Source organism: Typopeltis vanoorti, chromosome 14 (genome assembly GCF_054136105.1).
Source record: "Typopeltis vanoorti isolate ZY-2024b chromosome 14, IOZ_Tvanoo_1.0, whole genome shotgun sequence".
NCBI lineage: Eukaryota > Metazoa > Arthropoda > Arachnida > Uropygi > Thelyphonidae > Typopeltis > Typopeltis vanoorti.
This window is the reverse complement of record NC_143562.1, coordinates 28,582,141-28,603,372: the sequence shown is the minus strand read 5'-3', so window position 1 is coordinate 28,603,372 and position 21,232 is coordinate 28,582,141. Positions and strand designations below refer to the sequence as shown.

Here is a 21,232-nt window from a genome sequence, read left to right as displayed (position 1 = left end):
TTTAAATCAAGAACAGGCCTCCCTATTAACTTCGTTAATGTTTTTGATTTTTCTCTTCCTTTGGCAAGTAATATATGATATTTGCATGTTGATTCTATCATCCAATTTCTTAGTTTGTCCAAAGATAGTGAACCAATTTCCCACTTCAGCTGATGGTTATATTTTATTAACCAAGAATTCTGTTTTTTAACTCTTTCAGGTAATTCTTTCCAACTACAAGGTGATTTTGTCACTGCATATCTTACACTAATTCCATCAGAAATACAAATTTCTTTAGGAAATAAATTTGAACTCTTGTTCAACAAAAATTGTACATCAATTATCCCAATGATAGCTGAAAATTCGTATTTTTCACCCACTGTCGATTTTTCATAATCGTTTTCCTTCATTCTTCTTCTTCGATTACTTCATATGGCACCACAAATAAATAGTTATTTATTATTATTTCACTGATTATTAGCTCTGATCGTTTACTTTATGGTAACATTCGTTTAAAAATTCTAAACAATTAGAACTTTTCACAAAGAAACTTTCAAAGAATTTGTGGCTCACCCATTATTTTTGCATTACCAAACACAAATCACAAAACAGCAGCTGCAGTAGTCCAAAGTCACTCGACTCTCTGGTATTTTCTTATAGTACTGTTTACACTTACCATCCCCTACCCTGACCGTTCCTTCAAAAATGAACCTTTTGCGCAGATGACTCAACGACATGTTTTCACATGCTGTTGGATATACTGTTGGTGTGTTTTTATCTTACTTTGTGTAGGGAAAGGTAAAATTTGTATATGTGTTATCTGTAGAGTACAAACATTTTCTCAATGCCAAACTTTAAAGAAGTGTTAAACTCACGTTTTGTTGGTTTAATTAGGTGCTTCTCTCTTTCTCTCTCTCACTCTCTCTCTCTCTCTCTCACTCTCTGTAAAAATAACCAAATTCTAACAGTTCGGATTTTCGATTATGTGAACGATTTGTTTTCAGATAACTCAAATAATGTCAATAGGCAGCATTAGACAATTTCTAAAATAATCAATACATGGATTTTCGTTTTCAACACCTTTTTTTTTTTTTCCTGTCCTGGCATTAATTTCACAGTTGTGATTTTTTTAAAATAATTAAACAGAATTGCATTAAGATATAAAGTTGTGGATTTAAATATCAAGATCTAATCAGAATAAGTGAGTAAAAATTCACTGTGGAAAAACACAACAACAAAAACACACATCTTTGTTCATTTAAGTTTACAAATGCACATTTTATTTTGCTGAAATACTATTTACAAGTATATTCACTGAGAAAGAAAATTTCAATGACTTTTGTGGCTCACCCATTATTTTACTTTACTTTACTTTCCTGGATACCAATCACCACAACACAATACCATAACTTCACAGGATGAACGAATTGTCGTGACTGCAAAGACACTTGACTCGTTTATTTTTCCTTATAGTACTGTTTACCTGACCTTAACCCTGACCGTTCCTTCCAAAATGAAACTTTTGCACAGATGATTCACGGACATGTTTCTACATGTTGTTGGATAAACCATGACGACAATGACGGATGTGTGTCACCCTGGGAAAATTCCAAGATATCTTATCTCAAAAACATCACCCACAATTCCATAGCCAAACAAAACATGACAACAATGTCGTTATGTGTTTGGATATTTCTGGGGAACATATGTCTCTCATACTGTGATATCACAGAGGGTGACAGATGTCTTCCCTGCAATGCTCCCCCACCTAAACCCATCACCCTAGTCTCTCACAATCCCCTCTCCTCCAGAAGATGTCTGCTCAGCCTAGTGGAGATGAGCGAGCTCATCATTTGCGGATCTTTTAGTGATGTCACCTCCAATTGATACTGATAACTTTTTTGGGAAAAAAAAATTTTAAAAACTGGTTTTTTATGATAACTTTTTAGGAAAAAACGCATTTTTTATGAAAACTTTTTTGGAAAAAAAAATAAAAAAACGCGTTTTTTTATTTCTGATGGAAGTAAGGTTTTTTCTATTAGTTGTGAAGAAGCTGAGAGATTTTCAACAAAAATGTATGACATTGATAATCATTTACTATTTTTGGAAACTGAATTACCATCTGTCCGTTTAATGGGAAAAATTATCGCTCAACATTTAAATTCATCAATGGTAAAATTAGACTTTCAAGATTTTATCCAATTCGATAAAGATTCTTTATTTTGGGACATTTACGAACATTTTACAAAAACTGTTTGTGTATATTTGCTGACAAAAGAATACACAGAATGTTTAGCGAGGCATGGTGTCATTTCCAGACTGACACAATATCAAACGTATGGAAGTGTGGTTACCATGGTATCTGATTTAAAAATTCTTTTGCGTGACCAGCTATTTTGATGTAATGTAACCAAGAAACAGTGAGTAACAAAAATTTTATTCATTGAACTCTTTGGAAAATGTTAAGAGTCTAAACTAAATATTGTGAAATATTTTTAGGTAATTACATGTTTCGAATTTTTCTCAGTGAATATACTTGTAAATAGTATTTCAGCAAAATAAAATGTGCATTTGTAAACTTAAATGAACAAAGATGTGTGTTTTTGTTGTTGTGTTTTTCCACAGTGAATTTTTACTCACTTATTCTGATTAGATCTTGATATTTAAATCCACAACTTTATATCTTAATGCAATTCTGTTTAATTATTTTAAAAAAATCACAACTGTGAAATTAATGTCAGGACAGGAAAAAAAAAAAAGATGTTGAAAACGAAAATCCATGTATTGATTATTTTAAAAATTGTCTAATGCTGCCTATTGACATCATTTGAGTTATCTGAAAACAAATCGTTCACATAATCGAAAATCCGAACTGTTAGAATTTGGTTATTTTTACAGAGAGTGAGAGAGAGAAAGAGAGAAGCACCTAATTAAACCAACAAAACGTGAGTTTAACAATTCTTTAAAGTTTGGCATTGAGAAAATGTTTGTACTCTACAGATAACACATATACAAATTTTACCTTTCCCTACACAAAGTAGGATAAAAACACACGAACAGTATATCCAACAGCATGTGAAAACGTCGTTGAGTCATCTGCGCAAAAGGTTCATTTTTGAAGGAATGGTCAGGGTAGGGGATGGTAAGTGTAAACAGTACTATAAGAAAATACCAGAGAGTCGAGTGACTTTGGACTACTGCAGCTGCTGTTTTGTGATTTGTGTTTGGTAATGCAAAAATAATGGGTGAGCCACAAATTCTTTGAAAGTTTCTTTGTGAAAAGTTCTAATTGTTTAGAATTTTTAAACGAATGTTACCATAAAGTAAACGATCAGAGCTAATAATCAGTGAAATAATAATAAATAACTATTTATTTGTGGTGCCATATGAAGTAATCGAAGAAGAAGAATGAAGGAAAACGATTATGAAAAATCGACAGTGGGTGAAAAATACGAATTTTCAGCTATCATTGGGATAATTGATGTACAATTTTTGTTGAACAAGAGTTCAAATTTATTTCCTAAAGAAATTTGTATTTCTGATGGAATTAGTGTAAGATATGCAGTGACAAAATCACCTTGTAGTTGGAAAGAATTACCTGAAAGAGTTAAAAAACAGAATTCTTGGTTAATAAAATATAACCATCAGCTGAAGTGGGAAATTGGTTCACTATCTTTGGACAAACTAAGAAATTGGATGATAGAATCAACATGCAAATATCATATATTACTTGCCAAAGGAAGAGAAAAATCAAAAACATTAACGAAGTTAATAGGGAGGCCTGTTCTTGATTTAAATGAAATTGGATGCCCAAAACGTGAAAACATAACGTGTACTTTTAAATGCTTTTGGAAACATAACGAAAGATTCTGTGCTTTTAATAATTCTCTGAAGTATGCATATTGGATTCAAAGAAATAAATACACAACCCTTAATTTTACTACAATAATAAATTCCCAACGAATGCCAAACGAAAAATTAACTTTCAGATGAGAGTCACATTGTCAAAAACCATGTGATGGCAATTCCACAAGTCTGGGAAGAACCTTTGATGTATTTTTCAGTTTATTTATTTATTTTCTGTATTGTTAGATTCAGTAAATACAATTTGTAAATAATATTTCATTCAATAAAATGTGTAAATTAAAATGAACAAATTGGGTGTAGTATATGTGTTATACAAATTTAAGAAGGAAGATAACTTTTTTTTTTTTTTTTTTTCTCCTTGTAAAATTTAATGCCACAAACTAACTAGATTTTTGTTATTTTATTTTATTTATTTATTTTTTTTGACTCAGTGAGTTAAAAGTCTTATTTGTTCATGCAAGCCCTCAAATATATCAAGAATCTGTCAACTCTTGGAAGCAAAAAAAAAAAAAATCGAGTATTATTTTAATAACCAGAATTTTAGTGCAGAAGATTTCACCTGAAATTACAATACTGCTAGAATTTGGTTATTTTACAGAGCCATTAGATATTTTAAACCAACACATTACTACACACACACACACACACTATTTTTCACCTAGGTACAACAAGTTGGCGATCGGATAAGAGAGAGATATCTTTAAGATACGACTTCTGAAATCTACGTCTACTTCTACTAAATCTACTAAATCTACTTCTGAAATCTGAAATTCGTGAGAAATCTACAGTGTTGGAAAATAAATTCACATTTTATTTATTCGTTAATTTTGCTCAGTTATTCTGTTAGAATATGTAATTAAACTGATTTTTAAAAGTAAAATACAGAAAATAGCCATTCAATTTGAAAAAAAAAAATAAATAAATAATTTCACTTGTCAGAATTCCATACCTTAACAGCACTCGGAATTCGAAACAGGAAATTACACTTACCCTAAACAAAAAGGCGCATAGACTTTCCTACCAAGCTTAGGAAACATAGCATGAGCAAGTGTGGGAAGGAATTAAACAGAGAACGAACCAATCGGATAGTAATCTAAATTAAATATTCAACTAAGTCTCATATACTTTATATATATTTATTAATTCTGCTCAGTTATTCTGTTAGAATATGACCTGTAAAAGTAAAATACAGAAAATAACCAATCAATTTGAAAAAAAATAATAATAATTTCACTTGTCTGAATTCCATACTCTAACAGCAATCGGAATTCGAAACCGGAAATAACACTTACCCTAAACAAAACAGCGCATAGAGCTTCCTACCGAGGATGGACACCCGTGGGAAAGATTAATACAGAGAACCAAACGGATACTAAAGTAAATTAAGTAGTCCACTAGCTTTTCTGGTTATTTACAGAAATATCTATCAACTCCTATGTTTTGTGTGTTTTGTGGTGTTAATATATGTTAGCCACAGTAAGCTATAATGAAAAAGTGAAATGTTCTTTTCAGATTTGTGTTTGTGTTCTGTGAATACATGTTAATCAACAATTGGAATATTCAGAAAACCTACTGTAAAAGACTTAATGAGAAATATTCAGTGTTGGAAAATAAATTCCCAATTTACGGGTGTGACTCATGTCATCCCCTTTGAAGAAAAGCGCTCGCTGGGGGATATTGCAATGACGAAACCTCACCATCTACGCTCCGTAATCTAAAGGACGAAGTAACTAGTTCAGGTTACAGTATTTACAGAAATTTCATTCTTTGTGGTTTTTGTGTTTGTGTTGTGTTGTGGATATAAAATTGAACTATTTTAGAATAATCGAATTTCGAAGAGTCATCTGGAAAGCTGTAAGTACTTTTTAACTTAAACATAACTGATCGCATGTTGTTTGGTAAGCGTAATTCTAATACTGAATAGTTTTTTTTTTTCCATAAGAATAATCATAGGTTATATATTAGAGTATCAACATGGACACATTAGCGATTTTTTATGTCTAATGTGTATGTGTGTTTAAGGGCAGGTACTTTAAGTATATAATTAATTATTCAGAAAAGATCGAAACACGAGAGCCATCACGACTTTCTCTAAGAATTCCCACACTTTAACAGGAAAGAAATACCCAAAATGCATTAGAAAATTAGTACAACCATCTAGAGAAGAAAAAAAAACTGTATGTTTGTGTGACATAGAATATAGTTAAATTAAATTATCATTCCAAACTCAATAACAACAAACATTCAGGTCACGAATCCTAATGTTATCTTGATCTTGATCTTGTCAGAAGTGTCCCACCAATCACGAGACGATTACTTAACCACTAAAATTTCATCCTTCCTATTCAAAACAATAACGTCACTTATTTACAACTAACAACAAATATTCACGTCACATTTCATTATCTTATCTTGATCTTGATCTGGTTTAAAGTGTCCGACCAATCACGACACGATTTCTTATCCACTAATATCATCCTTTCCATTCAAAACAACAACGTCACTTATTTACAAATAACAAATGACGACATTTATTTACAAACAACAAATGACGTTACTTATCTACATCTGAAAACAACATACACCCACCTCACCATTCCTTATCTTATCTTGATCTTCATCTTGTCAGAATTGCACCACCAATCACAACACGAATCCTTATCTCTACCATCACCCATAATCCCATACGCGAACCAAAACACAACAACTGAAGCCAGTGACACACTTGCCCACACGGAAATTCCAAACATTCCACACCCATGAAGCCATGCACACAATGACGTCATCAACCAATCACGTCACGATTCCTTATCTTATCTTGATCTTGATCTTGTCAGAACCGCCACCCATACTACTGGCAAGGTTACTAAACCATTTCACTTTTTTAAAACGTTGCTGTGATAACTGCATAATTCCTAAGTTTTTACATCTTAAACCTCTTTTCAATACTAGACAAGCTAAAAATATTTATAGCATACAACTTTTTCCAAGGCTTATTTCTAGGCGAAAATCCTTGCACTAAGTTGCTTAAGTTTTTGTTATTAGAGTCGCAAAAAATACGACACGGTAGACAATAAAGAGTTTCTCTCGATACACCCCACGTTAACCATTTTCTTGGAAAATGTTCTCTTGTTCTTTCGTTTTCGTATAGAGAATCAATTGCAAAGAATCTTGAAATATCCTACCATTAAGATCTCTTGGCAATTCTTTATAAATCTTTTGGAATTCTTGAAAGCTGATAATTCGTACTATCTCCTGCCGCATGTTGTTTGAGATTACTTTGGGCCAAGTACTACGGTCATCATATTTTATATCAGATTTTTCAATGGGGCCTGTAACTGAAGCATCAACTGTATCATATTCTTCCATAGTCACACCTTCTGCAGGTTTTCACTTGCGGTCTTTTCTTCAGTTGTAAAAGGTTCACATGTAAGAGTCGCGTTATGAGTTTCGATTTGACACTGATATTATGTTTGGATTTCAATGTCACAAACATTATAACCACCTACACTATGATCAGTACTGGGAACTATGTCCTTTTAGTTTTCAGATTTTAAAAATTTGGTTATGAATTGACGACCTCGCGATGATTTCGATTCTCTCTCGGATTTAAGTTTCCTCTTCTGAGCTCCGGACTTATGTTTGTACTTTGAAACATACATTGGGATTTTATTTATTTTAACTAGAACGTCTTTGTTTGCTTGAGAGCAATTTATTTAAATATTTTTAATATCTCAAATGTGTATGATCTGAAAAGAAATAATAATTAAGTTTGTTTCATACAAAAAAATCATAACTAAAAAAGCTTTATATTTTCTTTTACTTACTAACTAGCAAAATTTTAATCCAAATAACACAAATTCTTCTCAAATAAACAATTTGTTTAGAAAATTTTCAGTTTCTTGAGATCAACTTAACCAACTAAAACTATCAAATAAAGCTTTCTCTTTTACGAATAAAATAAAATTCTCTCGGCATCCGTAACATACACACTGTAGGCACCGGTGACGTCGGCGAGGTGTCGGCATTGAAACGACGGCGTGCGTAGAAAGCGAGACGGGCGAACGAAAAGCGAAAACTAGAGTAAATCCTTTCGAATGGGAAGTTCAGAAAAGTCACCATAAGTCTGGAAAGATGGATAATGGGTTGGAAACGATTGCAAAACCTAGTAGTCCCTCTCAGCACATATTCATTCATATTTTATAAAATTTCTTTTTGTCTTTTGTTAGTCTCACTTAACTGAACCCGACAAGACATTCCCCTGATTATGGCCACAGGCTAGAGCCCTGTCACCCCCCCCCCCCCCATTGTGAGGGCCATGGCCTAGCGATTTCCAGAATGTTTCGCAAAATAACACCGTCCACTGCTTTTGGGTAATGAAAAGGCATTCTGCCTTCTGTACAGATTCAGATAATTTCTCCTTATATTTGACTATAAAATATGAATCAATCAATCATGCTCTCTATTTTAATATCTTATTATGCCAAATTGAAGCCTTTAGTCTCTACACTTTAGTAATTTCTCTTTTTTTTTTTTTATTGATGTTTATATAGTGACGTCATTTGACATTCCGCGTTCATTTTTCCTTTTCTAGAGGGCGTGCGACGTTAGAATCTGATGTAAGAATGCTTGTGCAGGTTTAGAGTTGCGTTTTGAGAAATCAGAAAATAAAATTGAATATACCTAGTTGTGGTAAGTAGCCTATTTTCTTCCATTTTATTTTTTATTTTTTTTGGTATGAATATAAATATTAGTATTTCTAAGGGTAATTTTTGCAGCTGTTGTTTGTGAGAGAAAAGTAAACAGGATCGTTATGCATATATAATCTGCGTCACTGAAGTTTCAATGTATTTTGTTTTATACAGAAATAGTGGGAGTCAATATTACTATTGGACTACTTAAATTGAATATGATCTCAATAACAAGCACATTTCACGTGCCAATTTTCATTTTTAGAATTATCTTTGCAGGTCACAAAGTAAACTTCCTTTTGAAGTTTACTTTGTGTAGTGGTCTGTCGATAACTGAATGTTTTGATACCTTTTCGTATTGGCTAGCTTGCCAGTTTTATTCTTATGATCTTTACCATTAATATGTTGTTCATATTTATTTGTACAACATATCATTTGAGTTATTTCATATTTTTCAGGACTTGTTTGCTTTATTGTTGTGCTGATCGTATTTATTACTCAAAGGAAATGTCAAATAATTATAGAAATATTCCAAGATTATGGTTTTCTAGGGGAATAGGGATGCAGCATTTCTGTATGTGACTCGATCAGTAACAGTAATAGTCATAACATCCTGTAAATGGAGAGACATAAGTTTGATTCCCATTATGACAGAAACATGGATAAGGATTTTTTATAACTGCAGATGAGATTATCTAAACTATAAGATTATTATTAATAACAAAACTGTAGTCAAGAGCATCACGATAGGTCTTGCTTAGTTGGTAGCATATCCATTATACTGAATCTTACTCATTCACACCTATGACATTCAGAGTATGCTTATCAGCCACTATTCATGTTAAAAAAAAAAATCTACCCTTTACATCTTACTTAATCATACTCTTATCCTTATACTATTTCTAGGAATAGTCTCTCTAATTTACTTGTCTTCAACTTTCCATAATCCTGTCTTCATCTGCCTATCCACCACTGAATTCTGCAATTTAATGAATAGACAGATATGTCAGCTTTTCCCTACAAACAGCATATAATTAAGATGTCTTAGCCACTTGTGTATTTTGGTTAATAGAAACCAAGTGACCAAATCTGCTGATGATAGTCTTTTTGCAGAGGAGTTAAGTAAAATTCATATGCATGGCTTAGTAAAGAATCTATTAATGTTTATTCCAAGTTCTCCACATTTCAACTCATTTTGAACAATAATCATGGAAAATCAACAAATGAAAAATAATTATATGATGGTGGTTGGAAAAGTTCTCGGTCTCGGCCATAGATGGCAGCACGGCATGATTTTTTTTCTAAATTGGTACATCTGTCATAAGCATCCATGTGAAATTGCAAGTCATTCTATCAAGTAGTTTGTTTTATACAGCTGTCTGAAGCAATGTGAATCTGTCTGAATACTCAATTTTATCCCTTGAAATGGATAAAATTGAGTATCGTGCGGTTATAAAATTTTTTGTAAAAGAAGGTTTAATGCCAAAAAAAATTTATTTGAAGTTCATAAAAGTTTTTGGGCACTCTTCTCCTTCATTTTCGACAATTAAGAAATGGGCTGCCAAGTTTAAACATGGCCATACCAGCCTCGAAGATGATCCACGTGAAGGACGTCCAAAAAGTGTAACAACACCAGAAATCATTGATCAAGTGCACGATATTGTATTGGATGACCAGTGAGTCAAAGTGCATGAAATTGCTGAGACCATACTCATTTCAAAAGAATGAGTAGGATATATTTTGCGTGAAGAATTGCAAATGAAAATTCTTTTGCACAAGCTGGGTGCTGCACTTGCTCACAGCAGATTAAAAACACACTCGCATGAAAATCTTTGAACAGTGCTTAGAGTATTTTAACAAGAATAAAAACTGATTTTGTGTGTCGATTTATTACTATGAATGAGACTTGGATTCACCATTACACACCAGAATCCAAAGAGTAGTCAAAACAGAAGCTGGTTTTTCAGCTGGACAGAAGCTGGTTGTTCAGCGCCGAAGAAGACAAAGTCGGTTCCATCAGCAGGAAAGGTCATAGCATCGGTGTTTTGGGATGCTAAAGGCATTTTGTTTATCTTGAAAAGGGTAAAACAATAACTGTGGAATATTATTCTGATCTTTTAACCAGTCTAGACAAAAAATTTCATCAGAAAAGACCCGGTTTGCAGAAGAAGAAAAAAATCATATTTCATCAGGACAATACACTTACCCAACAAAGGTGTTTTTGGCAATGGGAAAATTAAGGGATCTGCACTGTGAATTGTTGGAACATCTACCCTATTCTCCAGATTTGTCTCCTTCTGACTTCCATCTCTTCCCAAAAATAAAACTCTTCCTCTCTGGTCAGTGTTTTTCTTCAAATCAAGAGGTGATTGCAGCTGTAGAGGGGTATTGCAGATCTTAATGAGAGCCTCTACAGGGATAGGAATAATGGCTCTGGAGCATCGCTGGAATAAATGTATTAGTCTTAAGGGAGATTATATTGAAAAATAAAAATAATTTTGAAATTATAAATTCGTTTTTTCATTGTTAGGCCGAGAAGTTTTTAGACCACCGTCGTATATATAAAAAAATTTTGCAAAAAAAAAAAAACCTTCCGCATTGCTTTGCAATATGTATATAGTATTCGTTTCTGCTTGGTGATGTTTGTTTCCATCTGCATTCCTCAAAACTACATATACTTTCCAAACAAACTAAAAGCATGATTCATCTCAGTTTTCTCCTTTGCACATGAATTGATTCTTTTTAATCTCAGAAGCATTTGTGCATATGTTTTCTCTGATATACAATGTCATAAAGTTTTCAACTTACAATCTCCTCATTTTGATCTTTCAAAAAAAAAAAAATCTTATTTGGTGATGTTCATTGCTTTCTTGATTACTCACCAAACATTCACAACTAAATCCATTACCAAAGCATTTCTTGTTGGTATGAAAACAACACTTTCTATTTCTCCAGGAAATGTTCCAAGACTGAACGAGAGAAGAATCAAACATATAGCAATTCGCTTTGATTGAAATTTCCATTTTCCTTTTCTGTTTACATTTACTTGAAATAGTCACAAGCACTGATTTCGAAAGGATAACTTTCATCATGTCAGTCATGGTTTCTTGTCCGAGTTACTGGTCATAACTCAGACAAGACAAGAAACCATGGACTGGGATAACTGGGGTAAGGTAGTACAACACCATAAGGAAGTACAACATGAGGTGTTGTACTACCTTACCCCAGTCTTGAAGATATTTTCAGGTGCAAACTTTGCTTGCTCACACTTGCATAAAGGATTAAACTAAATTTATTATAGTCTAACCAAGTGAAAAATAAACTTTCAACATTCTTTTTACAAATCCATTCTGACTTTTATAGACACAATCTCTCTCAACTCAATCCTGTATTTTCCTAGGACCATTTAGAGTTGTTGATATGAAACTACCAGTGTTTTTAATCATTATAGTTAAGTAGACATAGAAGAAATTAATCAATGCATCTTACCTGTAACTTGTTCAACCTTCAGATCATCAGCACTTTTTGCCTGAAAAAAGTCATACCATTCAGTCATGAGATTTTGATTTTGTTTTCTTTTAATAACAGTAGCTCTAGATTTCACTGAAAAATTGATAATAGTTTGCTATTTCGGATATTTTAGTCATATGTGACAAATGTATATGCAACCCACAAAAGCAAATGCTGTTACTGACATAATTGACTATTAGTCAAGGAACTTATCCTAATTGCCTGTGATTATTTAATAAAGTCACTCATTTTGTTAGGGAAGTACAGTTATAAGTGCTTTTATTTATTGGAATAAGTCGCAACTATACAAAAGTAACTTGATTATATAGTTAATATTAAACAGCTGCTGTAGCGCAATTGGAAGAACAGCGGAACGGTGCACCCTTCGATTTGAAAAGGACTTTTTCTTATTCAGTTTTACTCTATTATATTATTATTACTGACACTTCCATGGAGTCCAAAGACTCATTATGGACTTCAGTTAAAGTATTAGCAGAATATTGGGCAGTCATTAAAAGTTACTGTTAAGCATACTTGTCTTATTCTGGGAGAAAAAAAAATGGTTTTCAAAGTCACTTAAAACCTTAATCCATATATTGAAATTCAGAGAATATTTATATATAGCTGCTCTTGTTCACATTACTTAAGCAGCAGTTTTGCAGAAATATTTTTACAGTATGTATTAAATAAGTTAATTTAAATATATCTTATAAATGTTCTTATATATTTTATATACATAAAATAGAAATATGAAAGTTATATAAATTAAAATTGTGTGGATTAATATTCTTCTGTCATTAAGTGATAGATGTGATTTATGCCTTAGAGCCATATCAGAAAGATTTGCTTCTGATTTATACATGTGTATATATGCATGTTATATTACTGTCATACATAATATAATATAATATAAATAATTATTGCTCCTTGGAGGTCCAGAATAATAATATGCAGTTTACTGCCTTTTGGTATTTATTCATGCTCCAAACAATTCATCTTTGCTCAATTCTTCAGACCATGAATTAAACAGTAGTAGTGGTATGAATGTAATAGTAATATTACCTAATATATTTCATACTACTATTACAAGTAATAGTAGCATGAAATATTATCCATTCATTGATTATCTTTTGTATTACACACACACACACACACACATATATATATATATATATATATATATATATATATATATATATATATAATAGACAGTTATGTTTAAGTGAAATTATCATTATTTCAGATATTAATCATGGCCTCAAGCATTTATTTGATAAGGGTATTTCCCTTGCATCAGTTGGGCAGTTCTTGTATTAGGATATCGACTAAAGGAACAACGCCATTATTAATTCGTAAACAGCTATTTGCTAATGATGTCCGTTCAGGATTTAGAAAAGCAACTCGGCGTAGAACACTTAAAGAGATTGCAATGGCTCCTGCTGGAGAATCAGGTAAGGATCTTCAAAAAGATAGTAAAATATCTTTTATGTGTACTTTCTTGTGATTTTTTTAAAAATCCAATTGTTATTAATATCAGTGATAACATTATTTTTATTAATTAGTTATTTTAGTTGGAAATGTTTAAAATTATGCTCTCATCCATCCCAAACAGCTTTACTCCATTGTACTCTTGGCAGTGCAACATTTTTTAACTCGGTCCACTCTTTGGACTTTTTTGAAAGTGAAGATATTTTGCAGGCACCATGCACTTAGCCTTCATTTGGATGTCTAATTAAGTGGAAACGTTTTATAATTTATATATTATTATTTGAGCTTTATTGTTATTTAAGAATGTAGTTGATATTTTTGATGATTCTGCTATTTTGTTCTTCTTTTTTTTTATATATATATTGATCCCATACATAAGAGGTTGAAGTACCTATACGCACGAGTGCCGTGTGTGGGGTGCAGATGAGGACTGAGTTTATTCATGTTTTTTTTTTATTTTTTTTTAAGAGTTGCAGGTTGTAGTTGTTCGGGAATACTTCTTGAGGAAGGCCGTTCCAGTGGACAGAGGTAGACGAAATAAAAGAGGATGAATAGAAGTAGGTTTGGTGTGTTTGGTTCACAGTTGCATAGTAAAGGGGTGCTCAGGCTCCAGTATTAACAAGTGCAACACAAACTGGAGGAATTATGGATGAAAATTCACTGGAGCAATGACCATGGAAATACCTGTAGATTAGACACAGTGCTGACACACTGTGAGATAGAAACTGGAGTGAGTCTGTAAAAGAGGATCATCTGAGCCTAATTGCTTTCCTCTGGATGGCATCAAGAATTTTAAGGTAAGTTTGAGGTGCATCACCCCAAATCTGCCCATGTTTAGAATATTAAATATGGGCAGATTTGGGATTTGTATGTAGTGAAGAGTTGGTATTGTGTAAAATAGGCTCTTAAATAAAAGGGAATGCCAAGTTTCGTGGATGCCGAGAAAGCTATTGTGATTGTTTATGCCAGGAAAGACTGGAGGTAAATGTTAGTCCAGGTAAAGAGATCTAATCTTGTCTGGCAATTTGTGTGTTGCTGAGGATAAGGGTAGGTGACCTGGAATCTCTTTTGCATGAGAAAAGGCAAGACTGTGTTTTGGTGGTATTGAACATAACAAGGTTATCCTTGCCCCATTGATAGATAGTAGGTAGATCAATGTTTAAGGCACTAGTTGTAGATGATCTTGTAGCCTGGGATGTCAGAGTATTGCATGGTTTATCAAATGAATAGGATGAGTGGAGAGTTCTATTATCTGCAAAGTTGTGGATAGGATTATAATAAATTTAGTTTAATCCTTTATCCAAGTGTAAGCAAACACAGTTTGCACCTGAAGTATCTTCAGGACTGAGGCAACTCGTGGTAAAGGTGGACCAAGCTCTTATCACTTCTTGTCTGAGTATCTCCCATAATGCAAAGCACATGTATAATGCTATGCATTAAGGGAAGGGCCACTACCCAGATCAGTTTCGACCTTTATTGAGATCTCGTCAGTGGTAGCCAGACCCAGAAGCTGTGATACTAAGGTAGAAGCAATGGAGAAGTCATATTTACCTGTATGAGTTACCAAAAGGTGTATCACCTTATTATTAAATTACTCTGGATTTAGAGAAAGATGTTGGAAAATTTTCCCACTTGGTTAGACTACAATAAATTTAGTTTAATCCTTTATCCAAGTGTAAGCAAACAAAGTTCGCACCTGAAGTATCTTCAGGACTGAGGCAACTTGTGGTAAAGATGGACCAAGCTCTCATCACTCCTTGCTTCAGTATCTCCTATAATGCAAAGCACATCTCCTTGCGGACATGTATAATACTATGCATTAAGGGAATTGCCACTACCCATGACCTTTATTGAGGTCTCGTCGGTGGGAGCAGATCCAGAAGTGGTGATACTAAGGCAGAAGCAATGGAGAAGTCATATTTAGAGAAAGTCATCTGGGTCCGGCTCCCACCGATGAGATCTCAATAAAGGTCGAAACCGGTCTGGGTAGTGGCCCTTCCCTTAATGCATGACCTTATACATGTTCACAAGGTGATGTGCTTTGCATTATGGGAGATACTGAGACAAGGAGTGATGAGAGCTTGGTCCACCTTTACCATGAGTTGTCTCAGTCCTGAAGATACTTCAGGTGCAAACTTTGTTTGCTTATACTTGGATAAAGGATTGAACTAAATTTATTATAGTCTAACCATGTGGATAGGATTAATGGTTATTGCAAGTAGGTCATTTATGTACAGGAGAAAGAGAGTAGGTGAATGGAGAGAGCCTTGAGACACTCCAGCATTGGTGGTAAAGCTCGAAGAGAGGGAACCATCTACCATGACTCGCAGAGAATGACCAGAGAGAGAAAGCTAGCTATCTAATACAGGAGGATGACAATTTGTTTAGCAGTCCTTGATACCATACACGGTCAAAAGCTTTGGAAATGTCTAGGGCAACAGCATGAGTTTCTCTGAACCTTTCCATGGTGTGTCCAATGGTGGATGATGTAAGTTATGAGGTCAGCTGTGGGATTTTGACTGATGGTAGCGGATTAATTGGTGGGCTTCTAAGTAGTGGAGGAGTTGGCTATTGATGACTTTCTCCATTATTTTGGAGAGGACAGAGGTGATGGTAGTTGGTCAGTAGTTTGATGACCTTCTATGACCCTTTTCTGGAATAGGATAGATATGAGATTGCTTCCATGTATCAGGATAAGTAGCAGATATGTATAGCAAATTATGGAGATGATGCAGGGCAGATGTTAGTTCTGCAGCACATTGCTTGTGAACAGTTTATGCTTATTTGTTGTATTTATTATGCTTATTTATTTTTTTTGCTGATTTTCATATGAAATTTGTTATAGCATTGTTGTAATGGATTTTTTTATTGTAATATCTACATAAAGTAAACTGCTTAGTTGATTTATCCTCAGTATAGATATTAGGTTTAATGTTACTTTCCTTCAATATGTGATCAATATAAGTGACGAATAACAGTGGATATAGAGTGTGTTCTTGTCTTAACACCTGATTTTTACATAGAAATGAAGGTTGCACAAGAAGACTATCTGCTGATTTATGAGGGGAATTCCAAAAGTAGTTCACACACACACACACACACACACACACACACCACTGTACTTGTTTCAAAGCTTCTTATATGTACAGTATGTGAGAAGCTTTGATAACATGTCTAGTCTTTTGTTCCTTTTATCTTTTGCTATAGTTTAGTATATAGTAGTGTGCAGTCAAAGTTGTATTTTTTATGTCATTGCATGCACAAATGAATGTGTATCTTTTATAGTTTTTCAAAGCATGCAAATAATGGCATAACTAGATAATTTGCCACTTGGGGCCAGCGACTATTCCTATTTCCAGCCCATAACACTAATAACACTAATTATTATATGGAAATAACACTAATTGTTATTTTCACATGCACACATTTTACTTTAGAGTGAGATTTTTGAAATATTTTAGTTATTCAGGTCTGATTCACAGTACACAAATCAAAATCTATTCTTAGTTTTGCCGCTTGGTAAATTTAGTGATTGCTCTTCCCCTTACCTTAATCCCTCCTAGTCAGATCACCGTGTGTAGAGCTGCACACAGTAACTGAATTGTTAATGCAGGAAAATATGAGTGCTGTTGCAATTCACTGCTGATTACAAGATTTTTTTTTTTTTATTGTGAAATAGCTTTGCATCATCAATCTGAACATGAAGAACAGGAAACACTGATAGTGGAATTGGAATTACAATGGATCATAAAAGTAGGCATCTGAACACAGCAGTTGATGAGTTCCATATATATGATTAGTCAGAAATCACCAGCACTGAAATTGAATGGGATTCTACAGAATAAAACATGCTTGTTAAGTACTACATCACTTAGCTGACAATGGAAGTTTGTTACTGTTATTTCAGTGTTTACCAAAGGGAAAGCAATTTTTTCTTCATGAAATTATGACCGGGAATGAAATTTGGGTCTATCATTAAGATACTGAAGTCAATATTCACTCTGAAATATTTTTACATAGCTCATCGAGAACCAAAAAGTTCAAATCTGAACCTTCTGTGTGAAAATGCATGCTGACTGTCTTTTTGGCACACAAATTTGTTATTTACCATGACTGTATGATGAAAGGGAAGAATAAATTTGCAAAAACTGTTCAGAAGTTGAAACAATGACTTGACTCCATTTAACTTCTGATTATTTCCTAGATTGAAGACATATTTTGAGGCATCCATTTTAAATGCACAGGTTAAAACAGAAGGGAGAAAATGGTTCTGAGAACAACCTGAAAATTTTTCTATAGTAGCTTTGAAAAATTTATATGGTCGTGAGAAACGTATAGAAGGAAGACAAATTATGTTGAGAAATAGTGTATGAAAATCTAACAGAATTTAGACTATTTTTTTTTTTTGCATTGCTTCTGGCCAGTCAGCTATCACAAATGGAGGCATTGCTTTTGGAACATCCCCACCGCATACAGCTTAAATGTAGGCTATATATTATTCTATATATATAGAATAATATATATAGAATTAACACCATATAATTGTAACATTTTGAATCTTGAGCTTTGTGCTTATACCTTATCTTCCTGATGTATAGAATTTAAATACATGCCCTTGTTTCATTCCTATGATTTGTCAACTGTTTGTTTTAAAATAAAAATCTGGTCATTACAATGCTGTTTTCTGAACAAAATAATAATAACAAAAGATTATTTGCTTTTTTTTTTAAAAAAAAAAAATCTGCTTAAATGCTAACAGATTAAATTTTTTAATTTAAGTGATAAAATTAACAAAAAAAATCTTTTAGAGAATATTCCAAGATCTCCTATATTTTATAGCATTCACAATTGGAAAAGGAGCTTTAGCAGGTGCATCTGCATTTGGTCTTGGTGCTCTTTGCTATTATGGTTTAGGTTTGTCTAGTAAAGCTGGTGCCCTTGAGCAGTCAATGTAAGTATTGTATTTTAAATTAAGTTTGATCTAAGGCATGTTTTGCAGGGGGAAATCAAGATCTTTTCAACCTTGTGTTAATGAATTTACTCAGTATATGCCACAGAGGTGTGATATATTGAATATGAGATATCAGGATATAGTCAACTTTCATTATAGAAGATTCATAGTGACCTCGAGGAATAGTGTTATTATTATTTTGAAGTCAGTGGACTCATCATGGAAAGCTCACTCAACCAGCAACATGTCTATCATAATGAACTTTGAAGTTATTTACATTCTCTGCACTCCACAATGCATTCCATTCACCAACAACTCTCCATGTAAAATATTTACTTCTCACACCCTTCACCACATCTTTATACAATTTTCAGGGATGGATTCTCATTCTTCTCATCTTAACATCTACTCTTTTTAGAATTCCTTCTGTTTTAATTAATAGACTCCTTTAAAATTCTTAAGGATTCCTTAATTGTATTTTAAAGAGATTCTATTAGATTAATACGGAAGGAATTATTATACATTATTAATACAGAAAGCTTAACTTGAAGGTCTCTGTCATATCTCAGGTTTTACTCCTATCTACCAACCTCTGCAATCCACATTCCCTCAAACAATCTTAATAAACCAACACTCCAGAGTCCAGATATCACTTTGATCATTTGTCTTTAGGCACTCTCTAGTATTTCCACATCACAAAAACTAGGTGACCAAATTTTAATACAATGGTCCATGTGTGGTTTGACCAGTGCCTTATATAGAGGCCCCACCATCTCCTTATCCCTACATGTTAGTGTACTTTTTATCATAGCAACAACATGATGTGCAGTCTTGGCAATATTTGCAATGCATCCTCAGAACTTCAGTCCACTGTCCACCATCACTCCAAGATCCCAAATCTCATCCACTTTCTGAAGTACAACTCCACCATTACAGCATGCAGTCTTATATCTCTATACTCCAAAGTGTAACACCTTGCATTTATTAATATTAAAACTGCAACCCCACTCATTTGTCCAAGCTAAAATGTCTATTCAGTGAATTAAGATCAGCACTACTCTAATAATTCTACCTAACTATGCATCATCAACAAACATTTGGAGATCCACGGTCAATCTGCATGAAATATCATTAACAAATAAGTTTAACAGTAGGGACTCAAGAACAGAACTCTGAGGCATGCCACTGGTCACTTTCCTTTTTTCAGACACTGCTCCATCATAACACAACTTGCTGGTATCTTTCAGAAAGCCAGTCTTCAATCCATCTAACCAATCTGTTATCTAATCCCATCTTCTATAGCTTATACACCAATCTGCTTTGTGGTAATCTCCCAAATACCTTTGCAAAGTCCAATAAAATCACTGTATTGGAATCTCTCTTATCCAATGCATTCGTCACCTTATCATAAAATGTAAGCAGATTGCTAAAACATGATCTGACCTTCACAAACCCATTCTGGCCATCATAGGGAATCTTATGCCCATCGATCCATAAAGCATCTCTTGCGACATGTGGCTTCGGGACTTTGCAGCATATATAAAGTGAGAGTTGACTGTATGTGGAAGTTGAAATAATAGGGGAGCATTGCATTCAGCGCATTGAGAAAAGTTATGGGATGTGTTAGTTATTGGGTTTTGATCCACTATGCATAAAGAAAGTCATTTTTAAAAAATAATCTTCTGAGAAACTACTTTTGTAATCTAAAATAATTCAACTTGGAAACTTTGTTTCATGAAACATTTGAGATCTCCATTCTCCATCAAGCAGAAAATAACTTACATCTATATTTCAGGAAAATGAAAAAAAACTGTCATAATTCTTTCTCAACATTCTAACTTTCTTCCTATTCCATCATTAAGTACAAAATAAGGCAATCACTGCTGTCCACAACACATTTGTTTTAGGTGAGGAACTATTGCAGTTAGTTACTTTGTGGCATGCTCTAAAGATAACATGTTGCTTGCATATTCTATCCTCTTGTTGGTTGTGATAATCAACAAAACCATATTTTAATGACTGGCAAGCCTCACTGGATACAGTAACCCTACACTGGTAATGCTTTGGTCATTGTATAGTCTCATTGCTGGCTATATTTGGAGGATATTGCAGCATATATAAATTACTTTTCTTTTCTTTCTTTCTTTTTTTTTTTTTATAACAAAGGATCAGTATTTAATTATATAAAATCTTCATGACAAGATCCCAATATTATAATATATTCTTTTTCAATCACTATTCACTGTTCAGAATAGACCTCCTCCATAAATTTGTATTGGGATGTTTGATATCAGTTAGCTATAAGATGGTGGACATTAGTTTAGATAATGTCTGCTATCTTATATCAAGCTTTTTTTGTAGGTCATCCTTCCATCTCATTCTTTGGCAAACTTTTCTTCTCTTGTTATCCACTCAGTGATTAATTTTGTTCATCTTTGTATGTTCATCTGCTAATGTGGCCACTCATTTCCATTGCCATGCTTTACAGTAAGTCACAGTATCCTAGTCTACTCATCTCTGTGCTTCTATTATTTCTAATTCTATCTTTTTTTTGTGTGTGTGCACACACAGAGCATTCTTCACTCCAAAGTCTGGATCACTTGCAATGTCTTCTTTTAGTCATTGTCTATGTCTCACTTTTATAGGTAAACAGTGGAATAATGCACCTGCATTTAAAGATACAGGTACATTATTCTTAACAGGTAATCTTTATGCACCCAAGGTGCTTTGTTTTGTAGTACAATTT

General features: G+C 33.4%; 1 protein-coding gene across 1 annotated transcript in view; it reads left to right on the top strand.

Moving 5' to 3' along the window:
* Window positions 1–8,442: 8,442 nt before the first annotated feature.
* Window positions 8,443–21,232, top strand: part of LOC150099331 (growth hormone-inducible transmembrane protein-like) — a 57,157-nt gene continuing 44,367 nt past the window's right edge. The window contains exons 1-3 of the mRNA XM_090403838.1: window positions 8,443–8,538; window positions 13,291–13,498; window positions 18,375–18,486. Of these exons, the coding sequence (XP_090259964.1) occupies window positions 13,300–13,498; window positions 18,375–18,486 (311 nt within the window). The 5' untranslated portion in view covers window positions 8,443–8,538; window positions 13,291–13,299. The remainder of the gene's footprint in view (window positions 8,539–13,290; window positions 13,499–18,374; window positions 18,487–21,232) is intronic.